The sequence below is a fragment of the Haliaeetus leucocephalus genome, unplaced genomic scaffold, assembly GCF_000737465.1.
Source record: "Haliaeetus leucocephalus isolate CR32 unplaced genomic scaffold, Haliaeetus_leucocephalus-4.0 Scaffold656, whole genome shotgun sequence".
Taxonomy (NCBI): domain Eukaryota; kingdom Metazoa; phylum Chordata; class Aves; order Accipitriformes; family Accipitridae; genus Haliaeetus; species Haliaeetus leucocephalus.
This window is the reverse complement of record NW_010973092.1, coordinates 9907934-9926966: the sequence shown is the minus strand read 5'-3', so window position 1 is coordinate 9926966 and position 19033 is coordinate 9907934. Positions and strand designations below refer to the sequence as shown.

The following is a 19033-nucleotide window of genomic DNA, read 5'->3' as shown; positions in this document are numbered from 1 at the left end:
GTGCCCTTCTTGTACCCCTGATTTTCAGAGAGACAGAAGAATTTCCTCACCTACACCAGCAAGTGCCCTGTTTCAGATGTTATAAAGAAGTGGAAAGGGGTAATAATGATAATCACCTGGTTGGTAATTTAGTGTCTTCCTCTCCTCAGCCTGGAAGGGATTGGTCCCTGCGGTACATTTGCTGAGGCTTTAGCCAGCCAGTTATGCTGCAGCAACCGAAATGTTTGGGTAGATAAAGAACTGAGGCATTAAGGCTGTGGTCGTAAGCAGTGACGTATGAAACTAGAAAAGGCAAACAAGTAGTGCTGTGAGTGGCAGAACTAAGCGTGGTTTTGAACGGCGCTGCGGCTGACTGACTTGATAACTAAATTATATGAGAGGCTGCATCGTGAGCTCACCCTTAATAGACATCTGAGAATTCACCTGTCAGTCACAGTTTCTCTGCTGTGTGGATTTTAAGATGTCTAGCAAGCTGCAAACTCTAATGCTTCCCCAGATGTAGGGTATTCATAACATTGCTGTCCTGCAGAAGCTCTCTCCCTTGCTGGCTGAGAACATTAGTAGCATCTTTCTTCTGTTGCTAGACATATGTATAAAAATGTTTTTATTATTTTTAAGGTTTTTTTGCTCCTATGTCAAATTTGGTTGGATCTAGTTGCAGATTCAACTGGGGGAACTAATAAACAGATATATCTATACACATTGGTCTCCTAAGCCTTGTCTCCTTAGGAAAGCATACTAAAATTTTAAGCTTATTCGTATCTGAACAGATACTTTGCAAATGGTGCAGCTGAACAAATCCTTGCACAGGCTCAGCTGGAAATAGAGCTCAGGTCTCCCAATTCCCCATCAAATTCCTGTCATTGTCACTCGCTGTGGGAGCGGAGCCCTAACATATGTTTGTGAATGCGAAAAACTGGAAAACATTGACAGCTAGAGTTTAAATAGTTCAGGGAGGAGAGTCAGCAGTCCTATCTGGGACTGTGCACACAGCTATGAGAGCATGTCACATCGGAGCGCTTCTCCACCCCAACCCAACAAATTTAGAACCATCCTCAAAAATAGCCAGGGAACAACGTATAATTGGTTTCACAGACAACACATTCTCATGCTGTGATTTATTTCGTAACGTCTAGTGAGTGTCATCACGCCGCACTCAAAGCCTCGGCGCTGGCATTCAGCAAGGGCCCAGAGAATGAAAATTACCAGCTTCCCCGATGAATCACCGCTTTGAAAATTCACCCTTGTGAGAATCCTGTGACTATTTAGAAAAAAAAAAAAAAAAAGAAATTACAAGCCCGTCTATCACTCATATAATTAGCCCTTTCTAGGTTTGATGTGGACAGGGCAGCATTCCTAAAGCACCATAAACACAGCCAGGACCAATAATGGCTTTAGAAGCAAAGTGGAGAAGTTCTCACAATTAAGGTGGGGAATGAGGACAGCTACAGATGGGTGCATAAATACACAGAAAGGCAGGTCTGTGTGCGCACTGTGGGCTCCGGTGCTGAGACAACACCTCCCGCACAGATCGCTTGGCTTGGACTAAAGAGCTACCTGCAGCATGAAGGCAACAGGTGCCTTAGTGCTTCTCAGCCTGCTGCTGCTCTCTTTCTTCTCGGGTAAGTGATCTTTTCCCTAGCATAGAAAAAAAAACCAAACCAAACCCCAAACCTTTCCTGACAACAGCAAACTTTGGAGAGCCTTGATCACCGGATGACAGGCTTGAAGATAAAGCTGAGCAAGTAGAAAATATCTGCGGGACTTGCTCACTCATATGACATATTTCCACTCCTCGTGTGCCTCCGCAGTGAATAACGCAGCGGAGGTGTCACTGGGAGACAGAACGAGCAAATTCTAAGCAGCTCTTTCAGCAAATGTACCAAAGCAGAGTGTAATTATGAATTTTTGGTACAAGTGTTCGCTGGAGAGTTTTGCTGAACCAGTTAGAGAAGAAACTCACTCACCTCAGGGTCATCAGCACTTGTTTTGATCCTAAGCATCTTGGTATTTGGTGTTGTCCTTGGAGATGTGGAAACGTAATTAGATGAAAGTTTCAGCTTTCATTTATGTTGCAGAGAAAAGCTTGAAAATTAAATTCAAATGTCCTCAAGGAGTCAGAACAAAGAGGGCAAATTAAAAGGATCCAGCATGTATTTATCTGGAGATTTACACATCTTTCTGATGATCTGGGGAAGCTGAGTGATGATTTTTGAACATATAGGTCACATCAGTGTTATCAATTGCTTGTGTCCAGCTGACCCAGCTCTGCAAGGTTTGTGGCGACAGTTATTGAAGAATGTGCAGAACAAGAATTATTTATACTTGTTTTTCTGTGAATAATTTGAATAAAGAATTCACTTGAGAAAATTGCAAGCTGTGCATGGAGAAAAGAGGTGAATTACTTTGTACACATTATTCATTATGAAATATTCATCTGTCTCTAATTGAGTCTTAATTGGGACTGGGTTCTGTCAGAGTGCTGAAGCTTCCTTCCAAGGCCAGGCAGAACAGCAGCAAACTCTGTGATCTCCTATAAAATAAACAGATGTCAAGAGACATCATCATAAAGTCTTCTGTAGCCACATGTAATATTTATAAAAACTATCTAATGAGCTGTTTTGTAAATACTATACAGATAGCCATAACAGTGACTTTACAATTAAGGCAGCCTAGCCTGACCTGAGGTCATGATAAATATACCAGTGCCAGGGATAAAAAACACCGAAGGGCAATACAATTGGCAGAAAAACTAGGATGGGTTGATGGATGATGGTCTAGCTGACTGAGAGTTGGGTGGGATTTCCAACGTGTGGGTGCCTGCGTGTAGGACAGGGTCCTCCCACCTCCTGCCCCAGGTTCCCTCCTGCCCAGACCCACCTGAGCAGCGTCGCAGCCGGCCGTGACCCCACTGACCCAGCAGGTACAGCCTCACATCCAAATCTCTGCTGCCCCGCTGCTGTGCGAGATGCTGGGTATTTGTCCCACAGTGTTGTGACCCAGATTCTGCAAATCTGCATTCAAGCCACCCTTGAGTGTCGGGCTCCCCCTTAGAGACGTTGCAGGGTCGCCCTGTCCCACAGCTATGGCTCAAGCTACGCGCCTGACTGCAATCTTTGCAGTGAAGAAATATTAAGAGGATGGACTGATTAGCTTCAGGCCCCGAGCCTGTGGTTACAGCGGGTATTTTTGCACTCTTACTGACCTGCACTGCCTGTTCTGCTCTGTATCACCCCATGCTGTCTCTTTGTATTTGGCCGGGATGAACTTGCTCTGGGAGAGTCTCTGGGCTGTGCTGCGCTGAGGCTGGCTGTAAAGCTGACCATGGGGTCTCCTTCTCCATGGTTACTTGTTAGCAGTACCAGCCATTTTCGTCATTCAGATGTGCAGGACCCTAAAAGCCTTAAAAGTCAATATAGCTTTAAAATCTCTGTTGAGCGCGGCTCCAGATCCGATATGGCAGCTCGCTTCCCCGGGAGTGGCTGCCTTCCAGGAGATTGGGTTATGTGTCTGAGGTGCAGTTAGCAGCTGAATGACTGATTACATGGTATTTTAGTAACATTTTTCAAAAAAGCAAAATACTGAAAAGCAATTCAGATAACGTATTTCCTGCCCCCTCCTCCACCGCATAGGATGATGGAGTAGGAAAAACCTGGTGTATGTTTCATTGTGGTTTGTATAAAGGGTTTGTGACTTTAGTTCAGCCTCTGTCAGAAAATAATGCTGATATGTAAAATCTGTGTTTGTTGTTTTTTTTTTTTTATTCCAGATGTAGCAGGTCAAGACATTGAAGAGGTTAGTGCAGCTGTTTCTGCTTACTGACTGTGCATTTTCTAGAGGAATGGTTTTGTAACCAAGATCCTGGTGCATGGTAAACAGTTTTTAATGTCTGCTGGGAGCAGGTGGGTCCTTCCAAGAAGTCCCAACACTTTGGGGAGTTCACCGTTGTACAGGGGATGTTATGTGTGGCCACATTAGCAAGTAGGCCAGGGAAATAGATGGTTGGTTTAGCAAATGCTTCCCGTGATTAGGTCTAGGGTGTTTGCACAGGGTTGTGTTTGTATGCAGCGCCACTTTTATCCACTTTGCTCCGCTGTCCAATCTTCTCATGAAACAAATGGACTATTAAGAGTGTTTTACCTCCCCCAAACAAGGTCCATCACTGGGGCTTGTCCAGAGACAAAATACCTGTACATTTCCTGGACACCATTTTTAATTCCCCATAGACTAAGATTTTCTCCTCCTTCCGCTGCGAAGGCAGAAAGCTCAGCAGGCACCAAGCTGAGTGCACAGTGTTGCAAGATGCATGAAGCCATGCAGCAGTGAGCTAACTTGGCACCAAATGTCTGAAAGAAAATCAGTGCTGACTCTTCTCCTACGTGCCTAGGCTAATCCACTCCTGTCTTTGGGAGATCAAGACTTCTCCTAGGTGACTACAGTTTCCCTCCTCAAATGTGGGTGAACCCCCCCCCCCCCCAAAAACTGCTTCTGCTCATTTCTGACAGGGCTTTTTTCTTTCAGTAAATAGGCGGTGTCATCACTGCCCCTTTGGTCATTTTGTCAGAAAAAGCATTATATTAGTGACATTGTATCCAATTTGGAAAGTGAAGGAAAGAGTATGGGAGTCCTGAAAGGGGTTTCTTTTTATTCCTTTTGCAGATTTGTAGAGAGTTTGTAAATAGAACCGTGTTCTGCACAAGGGAGTCCAACCCTCACTGCGGCACGGATGGCATCACGTACGGAAACAAGTGCGCCTTCTGCAAGGCAGTGCTGTAAGTGAAAGCAGAGGGGATCGAAATAACAGAGAGAGTTGGCTCCATTTCCACATATGTAATGATATTCTTCATGGAGGGGAGGCCCTGCATCCAGGCTGCTCCTCTTGTATGGACCAGCCCCTGAATCGTGCCAAGCGGAATATTTCCTCTTTGGAATGGAGCTGTGTGAATGCAAGTTAATTTTAATTTATTTCTAGGCTTTGCATGCTGCTTGTTGCCATGCTCAGAGGCAGCACGAGGCCTGGGAGGCAATTGCATCCTGCCTGTACCTTCTGCACGCACCAAATTGATGCACATTTCCCACTATATGCTACAGGCTGCAACTCTCACTGCCCACACTTCTGGATACCGAGAAGTGTCTGGAGGAATGCGGGAGCTGAGCCGTGCCAAATTATTCCTGAAAAGTCTGAATGGACTTTGTGGAACAAGACACAAAATCTCAGAGGAAGAGCCTGAGTTTCTCCTCTTCCTGAGCTTTGTCACCTTTTAAAAGAGATGCAATAGGAGCCAGCACCCCTGGACTGAACGTGCTTGCAAAACATCCTTTTTTCCTTAGCAGTCCTTAACATTTGGTGCATGCTCAAGGCTGCCTTATCCTAGGGGAAATCAGAGAAGAGCAAGGAGAGGAGAAAATGGCTTGATGTTCCCTGTGAGGCACCAGAGTACGCCAGCATGAATCAGGCAAATGGTCCTGTTCGGACGGATGAGCTCCCTGTCCCACACTGCTGTGTCTGTCATACACTGCTTTGTCTAAGTCTGACTTGCTCCTTTTACAGGAGAAGTGGAGGGAAAATAAGATTGAAGCACCTGGGGAAATGCTGAGTCCTCACCGTCACAGAGCAGCAACAGCCGCACCCCCGGCAGCAACAGCCGCAGCCGCCTGTGTGCAGACACGGGAGCAGCTTGCCCTCATCTCCGCCGTCTCTGCTCAATAAAATAAAACTCAGCACGACTCTTTGGCTGGATTCCTTTTTCCGTAATACCCAGAAAAGCGCTTTGATACAGCCGTGCTAGAGCCTAATGCGTGGCTTCGCTCCACTGTGCTATTACATCACCCTCCTCCCGGGAAGCAAGGCGCTCCCTGTGCTGGAGTGGCTGTTCCCACGGCTCCCGTGGGCTGTGTCCTCCTGTCCCCAGCAGCCCTTCTGTCCTGTGTCCCTCCTGACAACTTGGCACACGCTTGCCGGGCAGCCAAGCAGCGCAACCGCTCGTGGGCTCCTGCCCAACTCTCCCCATCCCAGGGAGTGGGTGACAGCGGGTGCCTTTATTCTTTACCCAGCCTCCGTAGACATGTTCCTTCCTCTCTCAGAGGTTATTGTGGGAGGGTGACAGGAGATCTGGTGAACAGCGTGACTGCATATGCCTCATCTCCTTTGGAAACCAGAGACAAACAAGCTGAGGCTAGGGAATATTGCTCCATTTAAGCCTGCAACAAGAAGATGGCAGGTGGAGGCTGGTTTTAGGCAGAAGCTGCAAGGCTCTTCTTTCCAAATCAGTCTTTCTTCTTGCTTCTAAGAGAACGCTTTGTCTTGAAAACTGTGAACTCACCAGCATTAGTTTCCTGCTGCCAAGTGGCTTCTCATGCTAATAAAATTATATTTAGAAGAGCGCCAGATTGTATAAAGTGTCAATAATCACCAAAAAAAAAATTCCCTGGAGGAGAAGAGCTGTGGGCTTCCCCTCCCCACCTCTAGGATGAACTCTCCCTGAATCATACGCAGACCTTGTTGTTCTACACACAAGTATTTCTATTTATTTACAATTTTTAATACACACAGACTTTATTCCTTTCTTTACGTTTCACACTGCTATCCTCTCTCTTCTTGATGTTGGCTGGAAAATCCTTCTTTGTGCAAACATGAGAAAATGAATTCTATAGCCTCTCCCCATTCACTGTGCAAAATTCACACAGGGAAATACTTGTGGCCTCCCCTTGTTAAAACATTGGCAGCAGATCTATAGGACGCCAGCTCCTTCATGTTAAACACTTAACTTTCAAAGGGAGCTTTAGATTTTATCGTGAGCCTCAGGGGCCAACATATTTTGCAAGCACCTAAATGCTGAGCATCTAAACCTCCGGACCTTGTTTGGACAGAGCTTGAGTGTCTGCCTATCGTGCCACAATCCATGCTTTAAACTCAATTGGGGCGCAATGCCTAAGAAGAGAGGCCTTAGCAATGTGCTCAGCACAACTAATGCTGGCTTCTCTTCTGATAATTCACATTTGCGATGACAATTCTGACAAATCCTTTGTCATTTGGTAACTTTACAGGCAGCGTGCAGGTGGCAGCCAGCCAGTGGTTGAACCGCTCAGGCAAAACTCCACGTTGGCTAGTTTGGAGCTTCTCTTGCACCAGCTGTCTGATACTGACATTTTTCTCATCCCAGCCTACTGGATTCTTACAAAATCTGCCACCTCTTCTTGGAAGCCAACTAACCCTCTCTGTGTCCCAGGTTGTAGAGCCAGGGGAAGTGACTTGTTTGGTTTCAAATTCAGACGTTGCATTAGTAAACTGAACAGCAAGACATCCAGAACATGGACAAGAGTGAGGGGAGCAAGAAGCATCTCCTGCACAAGGACAAGTGGTCATGAAGGACATGTTGGGAAAGTGGGAGGACCTTCCTCATCAATCCTCCAGCTTGGAGCAGGATGACCTCTGCCTGTCCTCTTCTACCTGAGTTATGCTGCGATGATCCTGTTACGTTGCGTGGCTCTGGACCTGCACCATATTCAGAGCACAGGAGCAAAAAGACCCCATTTTTAAGATGGAAAGTGACATTTTAATGAGGGAGGGGTTATGGGACATCCTTACACCTGAGATGGCCCTCAGTGACTCCAAAAATCTCACAGCACATTCTCGTATCTAATCCTTTTTAATCTGGAGGCTTAGATAACAAGGACAGATCACAAGAGAACAGAAACTACAAGAGTTCACTATTTGATAACCATCCTGTATTTTGCTCTTTCAGTGCAAACAGCAAATAAAAACACCTCTGTACGTCTACAGACCCAACTGCCATCTCCTCCACCTGTGCTGGGGAAGTGGAGAATGGGAGTCAACTCCTTTGAAGAAACAATTTCCCCCAGTCAGGGAAACTTCCCAAAACTTCCTCTCCAGGAGAGACCAAGAGAGGCAGTGCTACACCAAGCAAAACGGCTTCTGTCGCAGTCCGTCCTTCTGGCTGAGTGGGCACATGGCTCCAGTTAACCGAGACGGCAGTGATGCTTTGCTGGTGCTGTGTCCATTTGCTCTTGGTTTCAGAGTGCTGTGCTCACATTCCCAGCAGGGCCGATGGATGCCAGGGACAGGGTAGGAGTGCGGCAGTGGCCACAGGCTGTCCAGCCTGAGCTCCCATCTGTGTCTGGCTGCCTTCCCAGACACATACCAAACCAGAAACCAAACCTTCAGCCACTATTTTCCCTTTGATTTCCTTCCTCCACCTTTTAAGTTGTGTTGTGTTTGGTTTTTGGTTTTTTTTGACAGCTTTGAAAGGTGAGTGAGTCATGATACATTTGAGATCTGTCTTCTATTAGATAACATGAGCATCTTCGCAGCTTTTTCTCTCCCTGGGGGGGAAGGGGCAGAGGCTGGGGTGGGAGCTGCCCCAGCACCTTGGCTACTGCCAAGACCTGCCCCTTGCAGCAGAATGAGGGCCCTATGCTCCCTGGGTCTCACTCAGTCCCCCTCAGCAGGTAAAATAATGGAAGAATCAAATTTGTGCATGGTTGCTCTTACTGAAAGGAAGCAATTGCTCACAGCTGAGCACCCTCCCGTGACCAGGCTATGCACATGGCAGAGGGGAAGGATGTATTTCCATCTCACAGCTTCACTCTGCTGGTGATGCAGCGGATACATTATTGTGTCCAGGCTCTTGGCCCATTTAACTTGTGTGCTCCACCGCTTCCTCCTCCTCCCCCAGCACAGGCACGTGTCACTGTCGCAACTCAGTTGAATCCTTTGTCCTACTTTTTTCCCTTGACATTCACAGTGTTTGACAAGGCTTTTCTAGCTGCCATGGGATGATCCTAGGGTGGTGGTGTTGACTGCAGGCTTCCCACAGCCCACCTGGGGAGGAAGCTCTGGACTTGGCTATCATTCCGGTTCACCCTCTTCCCTACAAGAAGGAAGGCTGGATCAGGTTGGAAGGGACTTTGGTCTAACCTCCTGCTCCTGGCAGGGTCAGTTCTGAGGTCCTAACAGGTTGCTCAGGGCTTTATCCAGTCTAGCATCGAAAACCTCCAGGGGTGGTGCATGGCCAGTCTCCCTGGGCTACCTGTCCCACGGTTTGACTGTCATCATTGTAAAGAAGTTTTTCCTTGTATCCAGTTTCAACCTCTTGCAACTGTCTCATCTCCAAGCCATGCACCACCATGAGGAGCCTGGCTCCATCTGCTCAGTAACCTGCTTGTTAACTGGCAGGCTGCTCTTACTTCCCCCTGAAGCCAGGGGGGACCAGGCTGAACGAGCCCACATGCCCCTGTCTCTTCTTTTAGAGCAAATGCTCCAGCCCCCAGCTCTCTTGGTGGCTCTTCACTGAAATTATTCCAGTTTTTCAATGCCTGTCTTGTATTGGGGCAGGGCCCAAAACTGAATACAGGATAGAAGGCTGAGCTATGGCGACAAGGAAAAGGATTGTTTGGGCAGTAGGTGGGAGAACTGTAGGAGTATTGCAGGGGACAGAAAAGATGTAGATGGTGACAGTTGCAGGGAGCTGCAGGAGGGTGTCACCATGTATTGGGTCCTTTAAGGATCACACAGCAGCTGAGCCTGCTCTGGGGTGAAATGACTCCCAGATGCTGGGAATCAACCAACAGTTCCCCCCTTCCCAGCTGAAGGACTTAAATAGGAGCCCAGGGGAAACATTTGACTGTTTTTACTGACTCCAGAGCAAAGAGGTGAGGGGTTTGCTTGTGGTGTGAGAGTTTTGGAATATGGGGTTGATGGGGGCTTTTGGGGGTTGGGTTTTTTCCTGAAATAAGCAGTGTAGTTTAGAAGGTTCTCATAGGAGTAGCTGCAGTAATTGTGGCTGGCGTTGGAGTCTTATAAGGCTGTTCTAAAAATGCTGGGAAGGCTTATAAAATGCATGTGGAAGGCAAGGGTTACTATGATACATAAAGGGAGAATGGGGGAGGCAAAAGATATATCCCTGTAGAAAGGCAGGTGCCACATAAAGGTTTGCTTGTTTTAAAGCCCAGTGATGGGATGGTGCTTCAAGGCACCTCTTTGGCTTTGACACCCATGGGGCAGTGAAGGACAAGAGCTTCAATAAGGTCAGCTCCTCAGGTCTCTGGAGGGAGCAGGGCTTTTTTTAGGGCCTCATACAGGACTTGAAAGATAAGGACAAAACCGAGGTTCTGCTGGACCTGGAGGGATGTCCTGACCAGCCCGAGGCTGGGCACAGGCAACAGCTTCAGTGCTTGTAGCAGGGTTGGACCTAGTACCCAGCTTGTGGAATAAGGGTTTCCCAGGGATGTGGAAAAGTGGTGGTGCTGTGTAATACGGTGCTTCCCTTTCTGAGCTAAAATTGCTCAATTAATTGGGAGTGAACAGAAACGTTGGTATCGTGGCAAGGGCTGGCTGTGACTCTTCTGGCCTTCTTCCCAAGGAATGTCATGCCTTTCTTTGGGAGGGTGACTTTGTGGAGTCACCTGTGATCAAACCATCAGCTTTCCGGGCCCTGCCCTGTAAACGCATCTTCCTGTCATCCTCTGTTTCTAGACATACCCTTAGCCCTTACTCACAGTTACAGTGAATGCAAGAGCGGATGCTCCAATTGCTCCAATTCTGTCTGATGATGATGAGCCATTAAAAAGGAGCTAGGAGGGGCTGCAGAAGGTCACCTGCGCTGCTCCCCTGTCCCACGCAGGTACAGTGCTGCCCAGCACAGCTCTGCCAGGTCTCGCTGCGGGGCTGCTGCTCGTTCCCGGGCATCGGGCTCCCTCTGGTGACCGCTGGGCACAAGCCAGCGGAGGCACCGCAGCCACCGGCCCCACTGGTGTCCTGGGGATCATGCTCGGGTCTTGCTGGACAGGGTTATTTTGGAGAGGGGCCTTAATGTCCTCTTCGTGCCAACCTTTGGGAGGGAGTTGGCTGCGCTAAAATGAGCGAAATGCCTTCTTGTGGTCCTCGTGCTGTGCGGAGGCGTGACCTGGTGTCAGAGTAATTTTACCTGTTGAAATTCTGCTTAAAATGAGAGGTGCCCACAGCAGAGCTGTGCACAAACAGTGACAAAGCTATTCACCCTCACAGGCTCAAAAGGTCCTCAGATTGCAGCACCCATCCTCTTTTCAGGATGGGTGCCTGCATTAGCCTATTTTTGCTGAGCCCAACAGCTGTTCTTGCAATGAATTACACTGACAGAGATCGGTGCAGGGAGGCACTGGCACTGTGAGCTGTCCTAGTAAATTGTTTTTGTTTGTTACTTGTGCCTCGGCTCTCCCTCCTGACAGCCGTTCTCCCCTTCTCCTGAGACTGCTGTTGGGCCAGAGTGCTCTGAACAAGTTTCCTTTGCTCCTGCAGGGCCCATCACCTCTCATCAAAGAGCTCAGGCACAGGGTGCAGTCTCAGCATGTCCCCTTGATGTGATAGAGAAAAGGTAGCTCTGATCAATGACTTCCTTGGCCTGAGACTGCTCAGACTGCTGTCTTCCCCACGGCATTGCTCACCTCTCCTGCAGACACTGGAGGAAGAAGTTTCGGGGCAGAGAAGTGCAGCTGAGACGAGCTGGGCTTTGTACCTCCAGGGTTTGGGGAGAGCTTTTCAGTTAAGCTGTTGCTGGATGCAAATACTGAGATTTAGCATCAGTGGTGGGGCTCCAGGTGTGACACACTTGTTCCACTTTTCACTGAACGTAGCTGAGGCTTGGACTCTGCCTCTGTGAATCTCTTCTCCTCCGTTAATGCTGTGAGAAAGGGGAAAGCCGTTGCCTACCTGTGTATCTGAGCAGCTACGGCACGGCACAGCCGCGGAGTTGGTGCAAGCCCCCTCTACCCTACCAGGGTCTCGAAGGACCTTCTGCTACTGAGGGTGCTCTGCTGTTTGCTCTTGTGTCTTGGTGGCCTGTCCAGGTCCTGTTAATCCTCTGGAATGGTCCGGGCCTTGGTGTTGTTTCTCCAAGGCCTGGCAGGATGACGATGCTCCTCCTCTTGTGAGCAAATTGCAGAGCGATGAAGGGGGAGAGTGCAGTACCAAGGATGGACACTGGATGCTGCCACAGACCGGGTGGTTTGATCAGTGGTACCGTGTCTATTCACTGCAGTTCAGCTTTCAGGCTTTTGGCACCAGGCTGTGATTCTTGCTGTGGACTTTCATGTAAAGCCTGAGCTCCTAGTGATTAGGTGAGACCTAAACTTATACCTTCCTAAAAATATATAGTTTAAACCCTTCTAATATGAGGTCAAATCATGATTCAAGGAAAAGGCTGAGAAAACTCAAAGATGGAGAAACAAACTTGTTTGAAAAATTGGCATGATGTTGTATTGCAGGGGACAAACATTTCCAGTGGACTAAGTCCCAGGCCCTGTTTTGTTTACAAGTCTGATTAGCTCTGGGTCATGTCATGCAAATGTTCCCCTGATAGCTCCAGGACCCTGGCAGATGTCACAAGTGCTGAGACAAAAATGTGATCCTCCTGCCAAGCTCTGATAATAGCCCTTGTTCCTGCCTCTGCTCCTCCAGTCACTCCAGTTGTGCTAGTGTTGCAGCCCTGCACCCTGGCAGGGAGCTTAGGGGTCTTTGACATAACAGGTCTTGCATCTCCTCTTTGGCTTTTTGGGTGGTGGTGGTGGGGAAACCACAAATTAAAACAGGGGCTTCTGCAGGTGCATGTGCTTGTTCCTCCCTGTTTGGTGAAAATCTGCAATCCACACTGACATTCCTGAAGCACACCAACTACTCACAGCCTGTTTTTAACATGAAATTTCAGGTGCATGGATATCTGGTCACTGCTCCAAAAATTTTGCTTGTTGTGATAACCCATTGCCAGCCCCAGTGCCGTGCTCTGCGTAATGGTCCCTGTCCCAGAGTATGCAGCATAAGGCATCAGATGGGCATCTACAGAGAAGGGCAGGGAGACTGGGGTGGTAGCAGAAGAAACCATTCACAGCCCATCCACCTACAGACTGCAGTCACTCAAAAGAGTGCAAGAGGGCTGTAGGTGTCTGTGGGGAGCTCATCCTGCAGCTTGTAGGGGATGAGTTTATTTGGAAACCTGACAGCAGGCAATAAAGTAGCTATCTCAAGAGTCCGTGAGAGAAGGTAGTTCCTGTTCCTCCTGTTTGGACATGGGACTCTGTCCCTGGGTATGTGGGGAGGTATCGAATCGACGTTAGCAGGCATGGTTTGTTCTTGAGCAATGCTGGAGACCAGGGAGCTTTGCAGCCCTCGTGGGCAAGGCTGCGAGGGGCAGTGGGGTGACCCTGCCCTTTACTGAGGACGCTACTAGCCACGGCTGGTGACACCAGGACTTGTGTTTGTAATGCCAGAGTTTTACCATTGACTTTGTTCTAACAATAGCTGTACCTGGCAGGTTTTTAAAACTAGGACTCTGCTGCAGGCCCCCCCAGCAGACACTGCGGAGCTCCCCTGGTAGAGAAACAGCGATGCAGCTGGGATTGCTCCTGGGGAGCTGCGCTGCTATTGCTATCACAGAAAGAATAGGCTGGGGGCGGGGGGAAGGGGGTGGCAGGGAGCCTCCATAGCAAAGAGAATAATGGTTCATGTCCTGTAATATGCAGCCCATGTCCTGCTTCTTAATTTGACTTTTATTGTGATCTTGTGAGAAAATATATTATAGAGGAAGTATTAATACATTTCCTTTCCCCTTTCTGGAAAATGGAAGTCAACATAGGACAGGGATAAAGAATAATGTAAGGAGCAGATAAAGCCATGCATGCCATGGTGGGGAGAGCTATTTATGTGGGTGTACAGACAGCCCTTGGGGTGGAAAAGCTGTTTTATCAGCTAAATCTGGAGGGAAAAGCACTGGCACAGCTGCACATACCTTCATGCTACAGAAAATGTGAAAACATTTCTATTATCTGAATAGATTGGGAAACCTTGATACTTGTTGCATAAAGTTAAATTCAGTAAGCTGAGTCTCTTATGGGGCAGTGAAGGTTAGCTGACCCAACTTGTATGCAGTTCCAACATTCGGCTTTTACCAGTCAAATCTCAATCTCCCCTTGAAAGCAGATCCATGCTGTTGAGACAGGAGGCATGACAAGGTGTAATTAGAGATAAGCCTTAACCCCTGCTCTTAGCAAATGAATAGTCCTTGGTGATGGTACTTTGTTAATGAGAATGAAGAGAAAAGCACTTGAGCTTCTCTGCTGTGCCATTGCTTTGTCACTGCCTTGTTGCTGCTGGAAAGGAGATGGAAACAGGAGAACCAGAGAGGGCCATGGGGGCTTCTTGTTTAAGAAGTGGGAGTCTGGGGTTTAGGGACAAGTATGGGGTCAATAAGAGGATGCCTGGGGTAGAGAGGAGCAGCCTTGTGATATAGCACTGTGCCAGCAAGCAGGAAAGCTGGGCTGCTTGGGGCGGTTGAAAGATCTCTATGCCCTCCCAGGCAGTGGTGACCCCAAAGGGTTTTGCTGGATTTTCTGTGTTGTAGGTAAAGGTGAGGGGCTGCACCCAGCACCGAGACTGGGAATAAAAACGAGCAGAAGCAATCCTGAAGATCAGCCCTGGGGGCTTTTTGGCTGCGGCCTTTCCCTAGCAATAGAAGAAGGTTTCGGGCACTAGACATGGGGATGAAAGCAGACATGATGGTCACAGGGACATGGGTGTCCATGGCACTCTGCCCTAGGACATGACTGTGGGTATGGACCTCTCTGCCCAGCTACTGCAGCCCTGCAGCATGAGCAGGGGCTGAGAGGAGGCAGGACAGCATGGGCCTGCAGATACCCTCCCAGCCTTGCTCTGTTGCTTTCAGGGCACATCTATGTCGTCTTGAAAGTCCTGTTGTGCCCATATTTCACTGCCACTTAGGAACAGGAGAGACGGCATTGATCCATAGGTCAAGGAATGGTTTGGGCAAATACACTTGCTGCTAGGCCCTTGTTATAGGGCTGCAGAGACTGTTTGATACTCTGGCTGCATGAACACCCTGCCCAGTGCTGTCTCTGCTAGGTAAGATAAGGTCACTCTGTGCCATCTGCTGCTGCAGTAAAGCTGGTGCAATCCAGATGTTGCACGTTAATTGGCTCTGGCAGAAGCTTTAGCGCAAAAGCTCCTGTCAGGCTTCCTTTCCAGCCTTTAGCACTTTGCTACAGCGCTCGTCCCATGCCTGGCCCAAGGATTCTGCTCAACCCTCTGGCAAGGCAGGACAGGGGTGTAAAGCTAACCCATCCTTGTGAAAGATAGACCAGTACTGGAAACTGCCCATACATCTCTCTTTGCCCTGCTTGCTGCTTAAATAGTCTGGTAACTTAGTGGTGTTGCTGGTCTCTGGCTTGATTCAAGTTTCTTTGGAGGTAATACTGTGACTTTTTTCCTTTCATAGTTTCTGGAATTGTGCACTGTACTTGACTGAGTCATGCTCTGTGGGTCTGTAATTATCTGTGTTGCCTACATATTAAGGGCTTTTTATATGTTAATCTCACAAGACCTAGTGCTCGTTTTGACATTTTCATCTCGCCGGCTGCTCATAACCTCTGCACGCAATGTGCTGGGCTAACTGCAGGGCAAGCAGAGATGTGGACAAGCATTTCCCCCTGCCATTCTCTCCCTAACCCTCATCTCTGACCCCCAGCTGTGCAGTCGGGCTCCCAGCTCCTGGATCAGCACTGAGCTATGGGGCTCTCGGCATACACGCCTTGACATGTCTTTCCATGCACCGGAGAGTAACGAATGGTCCTGCATCAGTGACGTAAGTTTAGCTGGACAACTATTTTATAGCACCTCTGAGTTTAAAATCAGACAAACTGTCATATACCTTGGTCAGGAATTGCTGTAGTAAGTGAGTGACAAGCTATGAAGTCAGATTTATCAGTGGCAACAGTACCATTTCAATGCCGCACGGGTGCATTTCAGTTCTGTAAAACCATGTTATATAGTTTACTAGTTGCAGAACTAAATCTACCTAAACTTACTCAGCTTTGGTCTATCTAAAATAAATATATTTTCAGGGGGTCGTTTGATATTTTTCAGTGAACCAAGCAAACCAATCATATCAGATTAAGGAAAACAATTTACTTTGTTACTTAAATTCTTAAAATTTAGGACTACTTGAAAGTAGAAATAAACATACAAAATGCAATATTTTGATTCTGTTTAACGAAGTCAGAATTTTCAATTATTTCCCTGCTTTCTTCTAGCTGCAGCTACCCCCTAAATTCAAAACAAAGTAGTTTAATAGTTTCTGAACGTGTTTATCTCAAATAATTTTCTTTTTGGGGGGGGGGGGGGATATTACTCAGATGTAATTGCAAACCCACACAGGTTCTGAAGCTCAGAATTTACTTATTTTCAAGTGTTAGACAAAAATTATTTAGTTTTTAATGTTACCCTTTGTTACAGAAAGAGGCTTTACAACATACCTGTTATGTCTAGTCACATCTGTAAGGGGCTAACCAGATTTAAAAAAAAAAAAAACCACAAAATCCATCACTTAGAATTTTCATCTCCGAGGCAGTTTAATATGCTTAACTTTTCCAAAAATGTGCTCATTTTAGTCCTGATTCAAGGAATAGCCATAATTAGGACAGTGGAGGGACCCAAAAGTTGCACTGGCATCAGTTGCACTTTAAGCATGTGCTTGAAATTCTGTTCATGCTACCTACTAAACTGGTGCTTGCAATTTTCACTACTCACAAATGTCACATACCCATGTATGTCATGAAATGTGGACTAAATATAGAAAGGGTAAGGAATCTGTAAGCTTTGTAAAATGTAAATCTAGACCCTCCTCAGCTTGCCCTAGGAAGCGGGGTGTCTTAGAAAGTTTTACTAGAACTCGTTAAATTATTTACATTATCCTTCCTGTGCCACCATTTGTTCTTCCAGTATGACCCAAACTGGGGGAAAACACCTGAGGAATAAAGTTTGATGCTTACTAACAGAGCTGTTGGCTTGTAACACATCAATAATGTACAAAGCCCATCAAAGCACTTGGTGATTACAATTCCACAGCACACTGTCTCCTATGGAGCATTTAGAGTCCGCTGTGCCAATGAAACACAAATTGAGAGACATGATATATACCCACACCAAGAAGCTTTTAAGAAATGAGGGAAAAATTCTAGAGCACTGAAAAAAAAAAAGACAGGAAGGAAGTGTTTTTTAACCACAATAATTACTATGAGAACATGTTCAGAAGCTGAGCTTGTTAAACTTTTTTAGTCATCTGTGGACATCTCCCTCCAATATGAAGCAATTTAAACAACTTTCCTGAGCAGCCTGTGAATCAGCCTCATGCCCAGCTGTCTGCCTCTGTGGTCTGTGTTCAGGAAGAAGCATGGCAGATCCAACTCAAAATCCAGGAGTTGATCTTGCAGCAAGTAGAACAAAGTATTAGCTCAGACTGCTGGAGATGAAAATCCCAATCAAATCTGAAGGTTGAGATGTTTGGCTCAAGCACTTATATTGAACTATGACTTCTTTGATGCTCCGATCCAGAGTTTGACTCGCCTTCCTCTCAAGAGCAGCATAAATAGTGAAGAACAAGGCTCTTACTGTTAAATACCAAATGCTTTAACACCATAGCTGAAGATATTTAGTCACTAAAAATCTGATGCAATAATGTTAGTGTTTCCAAACACTAAAGTCAAAATCTTCTGGAGTGTTGCAAGGGAAGGAGGGGACATCATTTGGCAATGGTGACCCTGCAGGCTCTGTTACAGGTCACCCAGTCCCCTTGCACACAGGAGGTGCAGCCAACCCTGGCCCCTGCCATGGTGAAAGTGATAAGAGCTGCTCTTTTCTGATGTATAAACACCTTGAAAAATGGTGTTGTGTGAGCAGAAGGGGTTTGCAATTCCAACTAGACAGTTGAAAGGAAAAAAACAAAACACAACTTTCAATCGAGTGCTAATGATGCATTTTTCTTTGCTGTGCCTGCTGTCCCACCCATAGTGCTAAGAGCACGATGCAATTTGAGAACAAGCTGCCTTTGACTTATACCCATTATTTATTAACAGAAAATGAATTGGGGGGAAAACTGTTTGCTAGGAGAGACACAGAAATTAATGGCATGGCATTGTGTGTGTCTGTGTGGCGAGCAAACATGCCAAGCTCTGCACAGACTCCTGAGAACTGAATGAGCACCCAAGTGCTCACAGTATCAAAGCAGCATCAAAGGATCTCCAGAGATGAGCAAACTTCATAAATAAGCATAAATAATGAAGCTCATGGATGTATGAGAAAGCTCCTCAGTATAAATAGTTCATTTTGAAATCCTCTATTATAAAACACCATCAGAGAAGGGCTGATGTACAAATGGTGAGGTTGAGGCCTCGTGTGATAATGGGGGATCTAAAAGATAATGGGGGATAGCAGTGTAGGGGATCTGGAGTGGATAATACAGCTGGGCTGGGAAATAAAGGTCTAACGGCGTGGTCCAGCAGATAAAGCCAGGAGTTGGGAGACTCAAACTTAGCACTGTAAGGCATCGTAGGCATTTTTCACCATTCTTTAGGAAAACCTAACCAAACTGAAAGCATTCATCTCTTGCCATGAGGCAGTTCTTCCAGACCCTGAATCTTTTGAGTTGCTTACACCTAAAACATGTCCTGATTAGCGAGGAGCCCTTTCAAAGCACAGTCAGTACAGTACTCTAGTAACTTATGGCTGTCACAAGATATTGTTAATATTACTTACACAAGAAACTCATAGCACTTGAAAGATGTACCTTGTCTTCTCAGGATAGATCGGTATTTTTCTCTTCTAGTCCTGTTACTGTCTCCCTCAACATTTCCTTTTCACTGAAACATTTCTCCATTGATCCCCCAGCCAAAGCACTTCATCAGCCACCCTACACTGGGTGCAGCGGCTGCCCATGCTAATACTGGCTAGCACCTGCCATGACTGCTGCAATGTCAATAGCAAAATGTCAGAGGATTCTGCCCTCGGACACCTCTTTATCCAGCATTTCTGGTTTTAAACAGCTTTAATGAATCAGGAGAACTGTGTTCTTTTCTTTACCCTCTGAAACACAGTTTTTACCTAGGCTTCATCCTATTGGTAGAAAGTATTCAGCACTTTTCACATCAGTCTTAAATACATCCTGAAGAGACAGAGTGGAAAATTGTCTTAAAC

At 46.8% G+C, this 19033-nt stretch overlaps 1 protein-coding gene across 1 annotated transcript; it reads left to right on the top strand.

Moving 5' to 3' along the window:
• Nucleotides 1-1564: 1564 nt before the first annotated feature.
• LOC104838948 (serine protease inhibitor Kazal-type 6-like) lies at nucleotides 1565-5597 on the top strand. Its single transcript, XM_010579006.1, has 4 exons — nucleotides 1565-1622; nucleotides 3770-3795; nucleotides 4660-4772; nucleotides 5552-5597. The coding sequence occupies exons 1-4, from the start codon at nucleotides 1565-1567 to the stop codon at nucleotides 5595-5597; spliced, it is 243 nt and encodes an 80-aa protein (XP_010577308.1).
• The last annotated feature ends 13436 nt before the right edge of the window (nucleotides 5598-19033 follow it).